Source organism: Embiotoca jacksoni, unplaced genomic scaffold (genome assembly GCF_022577435.1).
Source record: "Embiotoca jacksoni isolate LCO1_2020_lvr unplaced genomic scaffold, fEmbJac1.0.p SCAF_31, whole genome shotgun sequence".
Lineage (NCBI taxonomy): Eukaryota > Metazoa > Chordata > Actinopteri > Embiotocidae > Embiotoca > Embiotoca jacksoni.
In genome coordinates this window covers 3,195,025-3,211,666 of record NW_027185383.1, presented here as the reverse complement: position 1 = coordinate 3,211,666, position 16,642 = coordinate 3,195,025, and the positions used below count along the sequence as shown (strand labels likewise).

The following is a 16,642-nucleotide window of genomic DNA, read 5'->3' as shown; positions in this document are numbered from 1 at the left end:
CGGTAGATGAGGGCGTTGAAGGGAACTTGTAGTGTATTTCCCTTCCTTACAACTTTTATGACGCATCTGGGTCCCCCGTGTTGAATTATTCTTCCGGAATGTGGAGATTCAAAGAATGTAAAACAGCAGACTTCACACAGGACAGTTTCTTGCATTTCTGTTGAATCGTTTGTTTAATGTCAGAAAAGAGAAGGTATTACTTTGGACTAAATCTCAGTTCTCTTTGGGTTACAGAGCTTGTTTTTGAGGAAGCTGATAACAAAACTATACATCTCGTAATAATTTATCATACAACATGAACACAATGAGAAAAAAGTTACTTGCTAGATCTAAACACAAATAGTCAGGGGATATCTTGCTAGAAACCAAACATTTATTAAAATCAAGTATAATTTTGTCTGTGAACTTCATGATAAAGCAAACATACCCTTCTTGCTGCACTTAAAGGAGGCAGATTTATCGAAGAAAACAGCAGGTTTTGTGAAAGATGTGACTTATAGGAGAAAGTGAGAATAAATTGTAGTATTTTCTTTTGAATTATGATGAGTTATGAATATCTTTTTTAAATGAAACGTCTGCTCGGTATCTGGAAATGTTGTCATACACTGGCAACGACAGAATGAAATGGTTGTTTAATATTTTAAAGTTGCGACCTATTGTTCTAAATCCTAGAAAAAAAACGTCAGGATTGTGTATTTCCTTGGTATTATTTTACATTTATGTTGCTTCTCTGGTTCAATAGTTTCTTTTTCTAAATAATGTCTTGTACGCCTGCTTGGGCTGGGCGTGTTAGTTCTGCATGACACAACAATAAAGTAAATCAATCATACGGTATCAGTAAATGCCATTGAATAAATACCACGTATTTACTTCGTAACTATGCTGTGCTCGATCACGTAACCTGCACTCTCTGTTTGCATCCTGCACAATCAGCTGCCTCTGGCTCAAGTACTGTGCAGCTTTGAGGTACTTGTATTTACTTTTGCTAGTATTTTGGTATTATACACGACTTTATACACTTATAAGGACACAATTTATAGGGAAATATTACATTTTTACTGCATTTATTTGACAGATGAAGAATTGACAGTGTCTTTAAAGAGCTTAGAAAAACAGTACATTAATAAAGATTTAACCAAAGGGTCTCGACCTTGATAGATTTATGACCTCTTACAAAAAGCAGAATCTGGATGGGGCTTCTTGTTGTGTTTCAATCTGTAAGTTATTAGTTCCATCAAAGGACTTTTACTTTTAGTGGGGTACAGTGTTGTACTTCTGCAAAAGTAAACAATCTGAATACTCCTTCCACCCTTTTTACTAGCTGATTGGGAGAGAACACAGTAATGCGAGTTCAACTTTTTTCTCTCCACATTTCCACTTTATTGTATCCTCTGTCGTACCAACGATAGAACAACTAATATATTAGTTTTTCTTTTAAATATACAGATTCAGACTGTAAAAGCATGTAATACACCCATCAGTACACTACAGTATAGCGTGTCACGTTTTGCCTCCGCCTGAGTGTGAAAAGTACAGGCATGTACAAAGAGGAAGGTCATGTGGTGGAGGTCATTTAACAAAGTACAAAAGTCCAAAGTAGTCAGGCTGAGAGTGGTTGGATGGAGCAAACCCAGGACTGTCTTTCACCCAGGAGACCTGTTACTGAGTCTGTGAGAAAGCAACATGAATTTCTTTAAAGACATTTTTTTCCGAACCCTTACCATATGTTGTTTTCCCCTGAATCATGTGGTTTTTCTCACCTGTCGGTGACACTGAGAGGATGCTGTAGTGTACTGACGGGTGTATTACAGGGTTTATTGTTGAACTTATAGACATTCAGATAGACTGTATAGTTACATGCTATAAAAATCTGTCTGTTGCAGTTGGTTCCCAGATATGGAGCTGGTCATATAGCTGACATACTGCTCCTAGATAAGATAGGGCTACTGTATACAATCCAACAGTGATGCATAGGCTGCATGTAGATGTGAAAGTGGTTGTAATACACTGTGGAGAAGCTCGTAATTCACACAAAAGCAGTGGTGGGAAGACTGAAAAATGTTTCTGCTCTCACAGACAATACAAGGTGAAAACATGCTGTGTGTCTCTGGTCAGATGGCTGCTCTGTCATTGTGCAGCCATGCATCTGTGCCCAGAGTGTGAAGAACTGAGGATGATGTTATTTACCATGAGGAAAACACGTAGCTGGGAACAATACACAGACCACGGCCTTGTTTTTTTTTTTTTAAATGCACTGTCTCCTCCGGTGGCACCAAGCTTTCAGCATATGGTGCTTCGCTGCTCTGGTTCTACTATCAGCGGGTGACTCAGCAAAGCTTATGAAAGCTATGAAGGATGTCAGAATAACCTTCCTCTGGAATAAAAAATCAAATGTTTGGGCTTTTGAGTTCTGCTCAGCAAATCGTGTGGCATTTCAAAAGACACGTAAAGTTTCTCCATTAAAACTTTGGAGGTTTTCTTGCACACTAAATACAACGCTTTTCAGTCAGAGACGTGATAAATTAATGATACCTCTGCAACCGTAATGATGATGATGATGATGTAATTACTGCAGTCATTTGACACCACTGATGTTTGCTGTTCTCTTATAAAAGTCGGCAGTGGTGTTTTATTGTTTCTGTATCACAAAATTAAAAGCACATTTCTCAGAAACCCTCAGTCATAAAGATCATCTTTGCCTCCTCGGCCAAAGGTTTCTTTTTGCACTGAAAAGAAAAAACATGCTGACATTTATTTCAGGTTAAAATCTGCTTTTGTCTGAAGTTCTTAGCTCGCTTTAAATGAGGGACAACTGCCAGTTTCGTGCCATCAAATAAACATTATTCATGGCAACGTCGTTGCAGGAAAAGCACAGGTGTATTGATGATGGCTATTTTTTACTTAGGGGAAGATAAAGGGAAAATAAGAAAAATGTATGCACAAGAACCATGACTTCATATAAAAGTAGACTCGGCCTCCTTTTCTGGTAAATGAGGCCGACGCGGAACTACATCACCACCGAGTGCCACCAGGGGTGACTCTTAAAAGCTTCCGGCTCCAAAGACTACCATTCAACTTCTCTCATGAAATACAAAGTAAAAAAGATTTTTCCACAAACTATTATGGTGTTGTTAGCTACAGTCGTTCTTTTTTTTAAAAATTAATTTTCTGGTGGTCCATCTGAAAATAAACCTGTGATTAATTACATATCGGGCTTCAAACAAATGTTGAGGGTCTGTGGTGCAGTCTTGCTTCTGCTATTGGTGGGCGACGGTCAAACAGTCAAACTGGAAGCTTTATAACGGTAGTTCCCAAACCAATGGGTCATGTTACTGTTGGATGTCACTTGAACAAATAAAATGAAACACAAGACAACACTTTATTAAGATCAAAGAACTGAATAAAGCAAAACACATTTTAAAGGCGCAATAGTGCATAAATGCAGGCAAGTGCAAGGGAGCTTCAGGCGTAGCTCGAAAAGGCTAAAGTAAAGAAATGTATTTTAAACTTAAGTTTCCCTGATATCTACAGGTAGTGTGCTCCAAAGATTTGGAGCAGAACTGACAAAAGCTGAATCCCTGATCTTTCAGCTGTTGCTGGGAACGTCCAATAAACCAGCAGCAGATAATCGCAGTGCACTTGAAGGCATGTAGTTAACCAGAAAGTTGGTAATGTAAATTGGTCCGAGATCATTCAGAGCTTTATATGTAAGGAGGAGGACCTCAATGTCAAGTCTTTGTGTAGCCAAGCGGCAACCAACAGTGACGTCACCCACTGGTTTGTGAACGGCCGTTATGGAGCATCTAGTTGGGATTTTGTCCGTCGCCATCTTGCTGTTTTGGAGCCAGAAGTGACTATATGTGAACAAGCTGAGGAGGAATGAGCAGTGGTTCTAAATCGACCTGATTTGACATTATGCCCCGCCCATCTGACTGCACAACAGGCCTGTCAATCAAACAGACACGCCCCCAAAACATACCACTATTTGAGGCCTAATATCTAATTAATGATGGAATTAATTTTAGATGGACCGGCAGAAAATTAATAAGGAGTGACTGTAGCAAACGTTTTGTGGAAAAAAATGATTGACTTTGTATTTCATGAGAGAAGTTGAACGGGAGTCTATGGAGCCAACCAACCTCTAGAGGCTCTCGGTGACATTGCAGTTTAAGGTATTTTCACATTGGCCTCATTTGTCAGACCCAGAAGCTACGTCCACTTTTATATACAGCAGTGGACTCCAACCTTTCTTCCTCTGAGAGCTACTTTGACTAAATAAAACATGTCCGAGAGCAACACGTTCAGTAACATTTATTCACTTAGCTGAGCTCCACCAAACCAGCTGAATACGCTTCTTTTATGTGAACAATAACAAATTGATACTCAACACAGACATATTCAACCAGTAGGTCACAAGCTACGAATTGGAGACCTCTGATCTCAAAAGCTATAGAGAGTCGATGCAGGTACTCAGTGCAGAGTAGCTAAAACTGGACTAAAGTGCTCGCTCCTCTTTGTTTTCACTAACAGCCAAGCTGCAATGTTTTGAATCAACTGAAGTCTCTTTCTTTTCCTTTGGAGGCCAGTAAAAAGTGCATTACAATAATCCAGCTGGCCAGAAATGAAGGCATGAATCAGCTTTTTAGCATCTGTCCAGTTATGCTCCACTTTCTGTTTAATTCTGATTTAATGCAATAAGTAAAAATATCTGCTGTGAAAAAGGTTTTTAAAATCTTCAGCAGCATCTAAACATGAAGATAAACAGTGTGAAGGGCCTCAATCCTGATCAAAATGAATTTGGGACTCACTTTTTGCAGATAATAGCTGCACATTTATTGCCTATATCTGAAACATAACTCTTCCTACTCGCATGCAGGCAACCACTGGGGTTTCCCAGAGAGCCTGACTGAATCTACAAGCTGTCAGTCAACACCCTGGGTACTTTCTCAGACGCAGTGATGGTAATTATGAAGATACACTGGTCTCATTAAGCTGAAATGAATTTCAGAAATTGAAATCATGTTCCCAGCAGAGAAACCAAGAGCCGTGTTAATCTGTTCGAGATTCTGTGTACGACACATGAAGAGATAAATCCTGAGAAAACAATGAGACGAGGAGAAGCTGCTGTTTTTATTTTATTCAACCTTGCATTCACTGATCTTCACAGAGCTGCTGGCATGGCTGAGTAAGACCACATGTAGCCCAAAGATTTTGTTCTTATTTTCTATAGTTTTGAAATATTACATGGAAATTGTTGAGCATCAACAACCAGGCCTGTTGCTATGAAGCAGTGTGTCATCTATCAGCTGTCACTCATCGGTTAGAGGAAAGGCCAGTAGGGTGTACAACTAAAACAAATATGAAAGTCAGAAAGGAGGATGACTTTTATTCTGCTGAAATAAGAATAACAACGAATCATCAGCCAAAGACGAGATTACATCAGACCTTTCATTTTGTCCTGATTTAATGTTCTGTCTGGTATCAATCCTCATGTATTGTCACTAAATAGATAAATGAGCTCTAGAGCTGCCAATCAGAGGTTTGTTTCATGACGGCTTGGCTGTGCTGCAGCAAGGTTTCATACATTTCAAAGGTATTCTAACAATGAGCAAACTGACGTCATTACTTTGAAATAAATATCTTTTTTTGTTGCTTTCAATAGGAGGTCAAGGACAGACATATTGAAGAGGAGTGAGGCAACGCTTGTGCAAGGATGAGTACTAAATAAAGGAACAACAGAAGCTCTAAATGAAGACATTCTTCAGAGATATGTCATCTCCTCTCCTCTTGTTTCGTCTCTCACTAGAAATTTTGCCCTCACATTTAAAACAGGTGTGTATTCCCAGTCTGATACTGTTTGTCAAGAGAGCATACACAGTCTACTATTCAGTACGCAGAAAAAGAAGCTGGCAAAGTTAGTGACGCAATACTTTGTGGGTGTATTACGTTGGTCGGTGCTAAACAGCGCAAGTGAAACACAATCAGAGGATTAGCTGCTGCTCAGGTGGATGCACTTTATGGACCTCTCCAAGGTACACAAGGTAAATCTGAGAGGTCATGAAATGATTAACGTGTTAAGAAAAAGGAAAACCATAATTCTGCTTCAATATTCCAAATTTTTTGTGACTCTTTTCCCGTCTGGAGAAACATTTAATAGACACATTTAACCTGCAATGAGGAGGGGGAGCATTTCATAGTCTCCATAAATGCACTATGTCTCAGCCTGCAAATCATTACTGGCATGACTGCATCATTCAAAATGGCAGCGTTATTCAATACCACACCACTATAACAAGCAGTAATAAACATTTTAAACTGCTGTGAAGGAAGAGTTCAGTTATCACACGGCTAGGATGGAGACAAGGACCAAACATCAGTGCTTTTGCAGTATAATTAATACAAAGCTCCATATTTGTGGGATGCGAGACCATGGGCTGTAAATAGTTAATACCTTGTTTTTGTTCATTTAAAACCAGTTTCAGAGGCCAGAATTGGTAAAACTATACAACACTCCTCAAAAAGAACCTTTTAAAAGATTCTTTTTTAAATTTTTTGCTACCCTAATAACAATCCTCCAACCACATGTGAAGTCCTCGTCCCACTGCTGTACGTGCTGTCAGCCTTTAAAGCCCATTCACATATTGTATGAATGGTAATATTTAGCTATGCAAAAAAACTTGACCTGCCCTGACCCATTATAAACTATATTTATTACTGTTATTAATATTGGTAGTATTTTGTAAGCTTTGATAGTGAGTGAGATATTGTCAACTTTTATGTTTCCCTGTCACAATCCTGTTTGTTTATTATTATTATTATTATTATTATTATTATTATTATTATTTTCGATAAGAATCATGAGAGAAATCAAATAAATCCGCTTTATTACTTTTCAGATATACTGTACAGTACACACCAGACAGTCTATGGCACATACATACACCATACAGTATATCAACGTTGCGATGGTGCCCCCTACTGGTGAACAGCTGCAAACGCAAAACAATGCTGCCTACATCCTATTGGTTGAGGATACGCGACGCAAACACGGAAATTCAATCAACGTTGAATTTATGCTTTTGTTTTCGATTTCTGAACACGGCATGTGGAATAGCTTTGCCTGGTAGTTTTAACAGGCAAGTTTTCTTTCACTTTTCTGTAATTTATGTGCTGATAGGACATTACAGAGACACTTGTCCACCGTTAGTGGCTGTGTGGCTGTGTTTGACCTGTACCTTGTGTTGTAGACGCAGATATGAGTGAGTTTCCTGTGAGCCCTCTGGTGTTGATTGGTGTCGGTTCCAGCTTCGCCTTCTCTGGTTTGTTTTATCATCTATACACGGAGAAGAAGAAAGAGTTAGAGAAGCTGAAGGAAAGTACATCACTGCTCTGAACTTATTAATACAGCAGGACGCACTTTTATAATGACTCAGACTGTTCTTCTCCACCCCAGGAAATACCCATTTTCAAACCAGATCAACATCTGGTCAAAACACTGAAGGCATCTCCCTACAAGAGACTCCAGTATGTTGCTGTTGAAGGTACAAACGTGTCATTTAATTGAATGAAGGAGGTCAGAGATGGTTTTAAGAGGACTCACGGTGTCCTTCGTGTCTGTTTGAAGGTCAGATCCAGGCAGATGGGGAGCCTCTGGCCAGCCAGTTTGTCCCACGATGCCTTGGTGTGATTCAGAAGATTGCGGTGGAGGAGCACTGGAAATACTGGAACCCGAGCACCAAGGCATGGTACGTACCACTGAGGAATACACACACAATAAATCATCAATCTATGGGCCTATGAGTAACAGCTCTTCTTCCAGGGACTCTCGGAAAATGAACAGAAAGGAGACCAACAACATGGTGCCCTTCAGCCTGATCAGCCCCGGAGCCTACATCTCCGACTTCCACGTGAAGGTGCAGAACCCTCTGGAGGCCTCCGGCTGCTTCCTGGAGAGGGTTTATTTCAGGATGAGACGAGCAGAGGAGGGCCTGATGAACGTGGTGCTGCAGGGCCTGAGCGGGGAGAAACCCGTGGCGATGGAGGAGAGCGAGGAGCTGCTGCGAGTGGGGAGCACGGTGACGGGGTTCGGAGAGGTGGTGCTGGAGGGGGGCCGGGTGATGAGGCTGCAGCCCCCGCAGGACGGCCGCACGTACATCCTGGTGCCCACCAGCCACAGGAGCTTCATGGACAGCCACGAGGCTTCGGCCAGCGTGTGGAAGATGCTGGCTGCTGTCACTGGGATCACAGGGGCTTCTCTAGCAGCGATGGTCATCTATAAGTTGGTGGGAAAACAGGACGACAGATCAAAGTAGGATCCGTCTGGGTGTCCTCACACTGCCTCGGGTCGCTTTGTTCCAGCTCCTGTAGCCCAGTCTAAATACTAAAACGATCCATGTGTATGTTTTGATTTGTTTTGCGGTCACATGTGGCGTTTTGTCACATCGCAAGATGAATCAAACTCTTTTCTATAATAGCCATGAGAGCGGGAAACACACTGATGTTTATGAAATCACAACAAAATTAGAAATAAAATAGCAAAACACAGATAGAGAAACATCTTTTTGAAGGACACATCAACGCTTCAGAAAACAAGTTAAAGGTCCCATATTTGACATATTCAGCTGTTTTATTTGCTGGATGTTCAAAAGATATTTCTGGGATTTTAAGTACCAAAAATCATGTTGATGATGTTTTAAATTTCCTAAATTTCTCTGCTGCTCCACTAAGAACAGGCTGTTTTCTGTCCGTGCCTTTAAGACAATGATATCAGTGAAACTCTTCTGATTAGTTGACTCCTTTCTGCGTGACAAACGCTCAGACCAATCACAGGTTCTTTGATTTGTAGCTTTCCACCTCCATGTCAGAATGAGTGCTTCATTTTGTTTTGTATTGTATTAAGGTCGAACAGTGAGCCGTGCTGAGGGCCACATGTGACATAAGCATTTGTGACATCACAAACTTACGGTAGGCTAAACGGCACAAACATTGAACCCGAGCTGTGTATTTCTCTGTGGACTAACACCTAGACCCTCTTTATAATAAAAAAAAAGAAATGGAAATCAGAATTTCTACAATATGTGACCTATAAAAAACTAAAAACAAAATACAGAAAACAAATTAACACACTCAAAAACAACCAAACTAAAAACAGTTTACAAACCACACTCGGATACCCAATTCAATATCTTCCAACTATTGTGTTTTCTGAAATGCTGCGTTCCATATTGTGCTGTATTTTGTCCCTCTGGACCACCGTACTGCGACCACTTTCAAGATTCGTAACTGCTCGTCAGAAAAACTTGAGAGTTGTGCTCTTCTTACAATCAGATAATAGTTAATTCAACGGTTTGCGGACCTAAAACAGTGTGAATGAAAGAACAAGGATTAATCCTCATCGGTTTAACATGCAAACATCAAAGTGACAAACGCAGATCGCCGAGATCTGCTCGTGCAGCTTTTAGCCCTCAACATAATGTGAAGCAGGAGATGAAACATCTCACTTTTAATGCAGTTTTTTTACACTAAAAATACCTTTAAAACTGCTACTTAACAAAGGAAAATATATATTTTATATATATATATATATATATATATATACGTATATACATATATATATATAATTTTTTTTTTTTTTGATCAATTTATATTCAATAAGCTTAAAGTTTAGGAGGATCATGTGGTGTAACACATACAATCAAGATTTTATTGTAACAATCTTCGCTCTTTTGCTTTTTACTGTGAATGTGATCGGTAAAATGATTGATGTGATTTCAGTGTTGTCAGTATATGTTTTTAATCGAACTTTACCAGAATAAAGACTGCCTATATTTAACAGATAATCTTCTACCTCTTGGATGATTGTTTTTACTGTACTGTTTTCAAAGTATGTCCACAATCAATGCTCAGTATTGAGATAAATAAATGTACTCAGTTTTTTTTAGTTTTTTTTTATTTTGTTTTGAAGGTGGTGGTTTTAGTTTTGTAACATTAAAAACAATAAAAACTGCAGTTTTCATTTTGAGTGGCAGATTTTGAGTGAACCAGATACAGACAGTTAAATCTGAGCAGACTGAGTGTCGTTCTTCTTTATTTGGATATTGGCATCCACAACACGCAGCCGTTACATGACGCGGCTCTATGTAATAAAATAAGTCAGCTTCAACTGTACAGAGCAGATCCCGATGGTTAGTAGAAGCAGAAAGCTGCTGGAGAAAGTAAAACTGAGTCGACCGAGTCCATCCTTAAAGCTGCCCGTTATTCTCCGTCCTCTTCTGAAGACTCCTCCGCCTCCTCCAACCACTGGATGAACTTCTGAAGCTGTTGGAGGGAAACAAAGAATAAAAACAAGACTGTCAGACCTGATGGATGATGAGTGGTTTTGGTGACGGAGGGAGGAGACGGAAACTACTGCAGCTACACGGATAAAGTTCAAATGAATCACTGTTTCACTTAAGCGCTGTTACAATCATATTTCCTATATAGTGGTGTAATTAGCTGAATGTCATAATTAAATGGAGTAAACAACAATTTGAGGGACAATTTAAAAAAAATCCAACCAATCACTGACAACTTCTTTATTTTATTTATTGACCATTTTCCTCATTGATTAATTTCATGATTTCCTCAGTGGGTCAGGTTTGGTGCCACAGATGAACATAAATTAACTGTATTTTATTTTGTTACTTCAGAACTTTAGTAAAAAGTGAAAGACACAAAAATTAAAGGTGTATTTAACCAGATTGAATTAATATTCAAATACAGTTGTCAAGACAGCAGTAATGTGTCTATCTATTTCTATTTTTACTGTTTTCATTTGAATATACATGATTGTGTCTTATTTCATCGCGGTCATTATTTAAATTATAACTTTTTGAATTGACTCAATACTGTTTCCAAATTTCTTTTAATAAAAAAGGAGTCTCTGACATAGTGTCTCCCTTCACTCCTTAACAATATATATATATACACAACATACAGTCCGTTCCTACTTCTCCATACTCTCTATTACATAAGACGACTAACCAAGATACTAAAAGGGGAAATTCCCAGAGAGCAGTTGTGTTTAAAAGCTACCATCCCAGCCTGTATCCTCCTGCCCTGAAGGACCCTGGGTAAGTTGTTACACATCTGATCTGACTTTCGTTGATGTAACCTCAAGAATCGCCTCCATGTTTAAAACGGCTTTAACCTCCCACCATAAACAACAGCTGTTCCTCTGAGCATTCAAAGACGGTGAGTACCGAGCCTGTGGTTACCGCGATCAGGTGGTAACGAACTTAAGTTCCTTCTTGTTATAAGTGCGCCGTGTGTCCTGAGTGACCCAGCTCGCTCTGTACTCACCCCCTGGTTCTTGCGGAGCTGCCTGCTCTTGTCGCCGGTGGCTCCCTGAGAGAACCAGCGCAGGATCATCTCCTCCTCCAGGATCTCCAGCTGGTACATGTTCATCAGCACCTGGGTCACAAAACAACACAGCACATTCAGCCGCAAGGACCAACCAGACTGGAGGACCACAGAAAGCTCTACGGTTTCTCCATGTCCTGTGTTATATCCAGTCATCTGTGTACATGTAGTGTTGACTGATCCTGACCTTGACCATTGCAGCCCAGTGGCTCTCCTGCTCCAGGAAGTGCTCCTCGAAGGCAGCCAGGCAGTCCAGATGGTCTTGTGCCCTCTTCACGTAGTTCTTAAATACCGGAGCCCATTGCTTTAATAACTGAGACAAAGAAAAAGACATAATTAATCACAGAATATCTCCTTTTTTCCGATGTGGTCTCTACAGTGACAGGAAAGATGTTAAAAATACTGTACTCTCGCTCACCGGCAGCAGCAGACCGACGTATTGTGAAGGGGTGAGATGTGGGCCCTGCTGCTGCAGCGGGTACTCCAGCACCACCCTGGTTAGAATCTGCATCACCTCCTTCAAAGTGATGTTGTAGGCGTACCTGGAACAAGGAGAGGGAGTCACACACACTGTTCACCACGAGGAGGAGCGACAGAGCAGAGAGCGAGTTGCTCCTTACTTCAGAGAGTTGATCTCCAGCACCAGATTGTCACAGCCGATGTTCTCCTCCAGACCTCTCTGCAGCGTCCCGAGCACCTCCAACTGGAAGACTACACAACAGCAGTCAGGCATTAGTCAGATATCAAGCAACAGTTTGTAACATTGTGCCTTTAAACTCAGGGAAATTCATTCATTATTTATATCATGAAATTATTGAGCAGATCGCTGGTTTTGCTGTCTTGTCTTTTGTCTCTGGCCAGCAGGGGGCGTTGCAGGGCTGGATGATGTGGACTAAAACAATATATCTCAGTAGTTTCAGGATGAATTGTGATAAATGCTACATAACTGTATTTTCTTTAAAGTAGGTTAAATGTTCATTTGTAAGTCAAAACCACAACTTACAAATGAACATTTTTTTTAAATTCGAACAGAGTGGGATCTAAATATATTGCTAAGACGGGATTTCCTTTCCTGTTTAAAAATAATAGTTTCGAAACATTTAAATAAAAAATAATATTAAATTAAAAACCCGATATTAGATCAAAAATAGGCCTATCTCTGAGAACGTGGCTTCAGTTATTTTCAGCAACAATAATAGACCGACATCTTGTAGTAAACATTTTGTCTCATTTCCACCAGTTGCTGTTCATTGTCTCCATCCATCTTCACAATGGCTCATTACGCGCTGTACATTTAAACAATTACAGCTCTCTCATTGTTTTAGTGACTTTCTCGCTGATCCAACAGTTGTTTACAAGCTATACGAGTTACTTTAGCTTAGCAATTAGCGATGGGCTCCCCTCTCTCCCTCTCTCTGTCCTGCTCTGTGTGTCTTATTGTTCCTCTGCTTTCTTTAGCGAGGCTCAGTGAATTGGAGGTGCAGTCAGCCCCCAGCAGCCGGTTCGAGCCGAGCCAGCGTCGCTCCTACGCTGTCGGGTGGCGAGTACGAGCTTGTTGTTGTTGGATGAGAGTCTGAAGGAAGCATAGCTTCAACAACATAACCCGTCTCACCTTTGTCATCGTCCATCTCAGGAGAGGGAATCACCGGATCATCAGGACCGTCAGGCTCACTGTCCTCACTGTCACTCTCAGGATCCGGGTTCAACACCAAACCTGATGAACACGACACAAAACAAAAGGTTTGACTATAACATCATGGGAAATGCCTGCTTTACAGACTTGTTGATGAACGCGAGAGGACAGCCGAGCTGCCGTCCTACCCCAGAGACACTGCGACAGCTCTTCGTCCTCTGTGTCGTCCAGACTGCTGGCCTTCCAGATGTAGCCTTTTCCTTCTGTCCCAACCTCCGCTGGGTTAAAAACTGGAGGACAGGACAAAATACAAAGTCACTACCTGAGACATGAAAGCAGTTTGATAACGTGAATCCGTCTGATGAAGAGTCAACACGCACCTTTCTGTTTGACTTTGTCTTTACTTTGACCGACCTCGGCATCATCACTGAGGAATTCATCATCATCATCCTCCTCCTCCTCCTCTGGATGGTGCATTGACACCACAGTGCCTTCTGGTAGAGAGATGTTTGGGCCCATCACCACCTGGGAAACACACACACACACACACACACACACACACACACACACACACACACACACACACACACACACACACACGGATCGCTGGTTTATCACTAATCTATGTCACTGATTTCATACATGAAACAGTCAAATAAAATATGTATTCGAGGCACATTTACATCACCAACTGTGCTGGGAACTTAAACGCTCATCTTCTGACAGACAGACAGACAGACAGACAGACAGACAGACAGGGAGGGAGGGAGGGAGGGAGGGAGGGAGGGAGGTTTAACAGTTCTGCAGAAATGCAGTCTTCCACCGGCCAAAAAGCAAATCAGCGTCAACCACCACATTAGATGAGATACTACTACAATACCACTCTCATGTATTCACACTAAATGTGAAGCAGCTACAGGGTTCAAACAGCCTCACACATGCTGCTTTATGACGACGGCTATGCGCTGGATTATATGTTGGACAGGTATAGTGATTTTCTGGAGGCTCCACTGGTTGCTTGGCAACCTCGCAGTGACAAAAAGACTCCATTGAGTCACAGCACGAGGCCACGCTGATAACCAGCTGCTGCCTGCGGCTTCATGTTTTCAGTGCAGACATTCGAGTGGTATCTATCTTCTCGTTTGATGTTTGACAAGAAAGCAAACTTCTTTAGCGTGTCGTGTTTAAATGCCATCCATCCATCCATCCATCGATCGATGTAAAAACCAAACCAGTGACACATGTAGAGCTGCTCAGATCAGAAACTCACTCATCAACTAAACTGACCCAAATGTAACATTTCCTACAAACAGAAATAAGAGATGATAAATTCTGTGCAGCTCACATTATAGGCCAGGACACACTGTTTGTTAAGAGTCACGCCCTCTTTGACCTCAGCCTTGTCGCAGACCACAGACTGGCTGATCCCCACATTACTGGCAATGTGCACGTTATTCCAGATGTAGGCGTGGTCCAGGATTACATTGTCACCTGTGGCCATATAAAACAAGAGAAATGTTCACGACGCTTCTATAAGCTGCTGATTTAAAAAAAAAAACTCCTCTCTTCATCGCGCCGGACGGAGATCTCACCGATGGTGCAGTTGTTGCCGATGACGCTGTTAGAGATGTAGCAGTTGGCGCCGATGCTGGTGTCGCAGCCGATGAGGACGTTCTCCTCCATCTGGCTGCCTTGACCCAGGCTGACCCCGGACCCCCGGTAGACGTTGTGGCGAGAGTATGTGCAGCTACGTCCCTCCTGGTCTGTGAAGTTGGCCTCCGGGGTGAGGGGGTAGACCCACCGCCTCACGAGGTCCGACGACACCGAGTCGTACATGAGCAGGTTGGACACTCGGACGCCGTAACCATCCTTCGTAACGTGCATGTGGATCTGGTTTCCCAGGATCTAAACAAAGGAAATGAAGCATTGCATTAACTGCGCTAAGTGGCATCTGTAGCAGAACGTAATCTGAAGTTCATAAGCGGTACCTCTTCATTGACTAAAATCCCTCTGACAAAGTCATTCCTAGTTTGGTAGTCAAAATTGTCAGTGAAGAGCTCAGCAACCTGAAAGAAATGAGACCATAAAATGTTGCTGCAGCCAACAGTGATGAGTTCAATACTTCTCTGTGTACACTGAAACTGACCTGTGGGGAGCAGATGCTGATGTGGCAGTCCAGGAGGTCGTGTCTGATTTCAAACTCGTCACTTCCACTGTGGAAAATGTTCTGCAAGACAGGAGCAGCTGTCAGTCAAACCCCGACTGTGTTTAGAGACGTGATTACCACCAGTGAGACTCGCGGTTACCATGGGAAACTGCAGCTTCTTCAGCCCCTGTGTCTTCTGGTAGTGTAAAATCTGCTGGCTGTTGCTGTCCATAGCTACGATGACGTCGTCTTCCTCGCAGCGAGACCTGTGTCCTGGCGACGATTCCTTAAAGATCATCGTCATCACGGAGATGTTCTTATCCGTCTTTCGACGATGCCTGAAGTGAACAAAGCACAGCGTTGAGGATCACACAATTTATACTAACTTTATATATATATATATATATATATAAATTAAAAAAAAGGCCTTTCATCAGCAGCTGAGAGGTTGGTCCTACCGGTGCTCTTGCAGCGCCTGACTGACATCAACGTTGGACACCACGTCTCCGTAAACCAACACGAAGTCAGAGCGCAGGAGAGACTTTGCGTCGACATCCCTGAGCACGTCACCAAGGGAGCGGTACAGGTCCGAGGTGATGATGTGGACTGTGTTTGGAGAGGTGGGCCGACACCACTTTGACCTCCTGTCAGACACACACACACACACACACAGTCAGTTTCAAATCTCTCACTCAGCACAGTTTGACAGAAGAAGCTCCAACACAGACCGCCGGTGAAACTCACAGCAAGTGTGCCTTGATTTTACTGGCCATCCAGCAGCAGAAGATGAACGTCTCCTGCACCCCGGTGGAGGTGAGGAACTCCAGCGTGTAGTCGATCATGGCGACGTTTCCCAGCGGCAGCAGCGCCTGGCATCAGTGAACATGTGACAGGTGACGTAAGCAGTCAGAGTAAAGTAACTGAGCAGTCGGGTCTCAGTCTCACATTATTGTTGAACTGAATAAACACATTTTTTTAAAACGCTGCTGGTTTAAACGCGCTGCGGAGTTTTCAGTGACGTCACTGTTTACAGCGTGGACATACTGTTAGCATTCCTGTTAGCTTAGCTCGCTGCCTACCCGTGGCTGGTCCTTCGTCACCGGGAAAAACCTCCGGTTGAAGCTGTCAGCGACTAAAACGGCCTGCAGCGGCTGCTTCTCTTCCTCCTGCCCACCTGCACCTTTTGTACCTGGAAGGCCGGAGCCCGAGCGACTTTGTTTTCCCCCTTTACCGGCCATGTTTGACTCCCAGATGCCCAACTCTGTCGTCAGAAACAGCTACGGCGGCGGTGGAGGGACAATCTCGTGTCTGTGGTTGTTCGCCCTCAGGGCAGTGGAGTCTCAGCACGTGTGTGGTGATGTAATGTATGTTATTTTTTTAGAAAAGTACCTCGCCAGGAACCTAAACCTTTTCACAATAAATGGTTAAATATATTTTTGGGTAATTTTAAATTTCCAAATTGA

At 42.1% G+C, this 16,642-nt stretch overlaps 2 protein-coding genes across 2 annotated transcripts; one reads left to right on the top strand and one right to left on the bottom strand.

The window, feature by feature from the left end:
* The first annotated feature begins 7,048 nt into the window (after positions 1 to 7,048).
* mul3 (mitochondrial E3 ubiquitin protein ligase 3) lies at positions 7,049 to 8,520 on the top strand. The gene is made up of 5 exons (XM_069164509.1): positions 7,049 to 7,136; positions 7,248 to 7,376; positions 7,458 to 7,541; positions 7,625 to 7,745; positions 7,820 to 8,520. The coding sequence occupies exons 2-5, from the start codon at positions 7,256 to 7,258 to the stop codon at positions 8,310 to 8,312; spliced, it is 819 nt and encodes a 272-aa protein (XP_069020610.1). The 5' UTR covers positions 7,049 to 7,136; positions 7,248 to 7,255; the 3' UTR covers positions 8,313 to 8,520.
* A 1,541-nt stretch (positions 8,521 to 10,061) lies between these two features.
* eif2b5 (eukaryotic translation initiation factor 2B, subunit 5 epsilon) lies at positions 10,062 to 16,450 on the bottom strand. The gene is made up of 16 exons (XM_069164508.1): positions 16,259 to 16,450; positions 15,924 to 16,048; positions 15,638 to 15,823; positions 15,340 to 15,517; positions 15,180 to 15,260; positions 15,022 to 15,099; positions 14,626 to 14,938; positions 14,379 to 14,524; positions 13,414 to 13,558; positions 13,222 to 13,323; positions 13,013 to 13,114; positions 12,021 to 12,111; positions 11,819 to 11,942; positions 11,588 to 11,713; positions 11,341 to 11,451; positions 10,062 to 10,317 (listed from the first exon to the last, which is right to left on the bottom strand). The coding sequence occupies exons 1-16, from the start codon at positions 16,415 to 16,417 to the stop codon at positions 10,255 to 10,257; spliced, it is 2,130 nt and encodes a 709-aa protein (XP_069020609.1). The 5' UTR covers positions 16,418 to 16,450; the 3' UTR covers positions 10,062 to 10,254.
* Between the last annotated feature and the right edge of the window lie 192 nt (positions 16,451 to 16,642).

What these genes read in the sequence shown, in the direction of transcription:
- mul3 (XM_069164509.1), top strand. Translation starts at nt 7,256, where the DNA reads ATGAGTGAGTTTCCTGTGAGCCCTCTGGTGTTGATTGGTGTCGGTTCC. An exon ending in CCAGTATGTTGCTGTTGAAG is followed by an intron (nt 7,542 to 7,624) that starts GTACAAACGTGT and finishes GTCTGTTTGAAG; the next exon opens with GTCAGATCCAGGCAGATGGG. An exon ending in AACCCGAGCACCAAGGCATG is followed by an intron (nt 7,746 to 7,819) that starts GTACGTACCACT and finishes CTCTTCTTCCAG; the next exon opens with GGACTCTCGGAAAATGAACA.
- eif2b5 (XM_069164508.1), bottom strand. Translation starts at nt 16,417, where the DNA reads ATGGCCGGTAAAGGGGGAAAACAAAGTCGCTCGGGCTCCGGCCTTCCA. An exon ending in AGAAGCTGCAGTTTCCCATG is followed by an intron (nt 15,261 to 15,339) that starts GTAACCGCGAGT and finishes CCTGTCTTGCAG; the next exon opens with AACATTTTCCACAGTGGAAG. An exon ending in AGCTCCGCAAGAACCAGGGG is followed by an intron (nt 10,318 to 11,340) that starts GTGAGTACAGAG and finishes TCCCTCCAACAG; the next exon opens with CTTCAGAAGTTCATCCAGTG.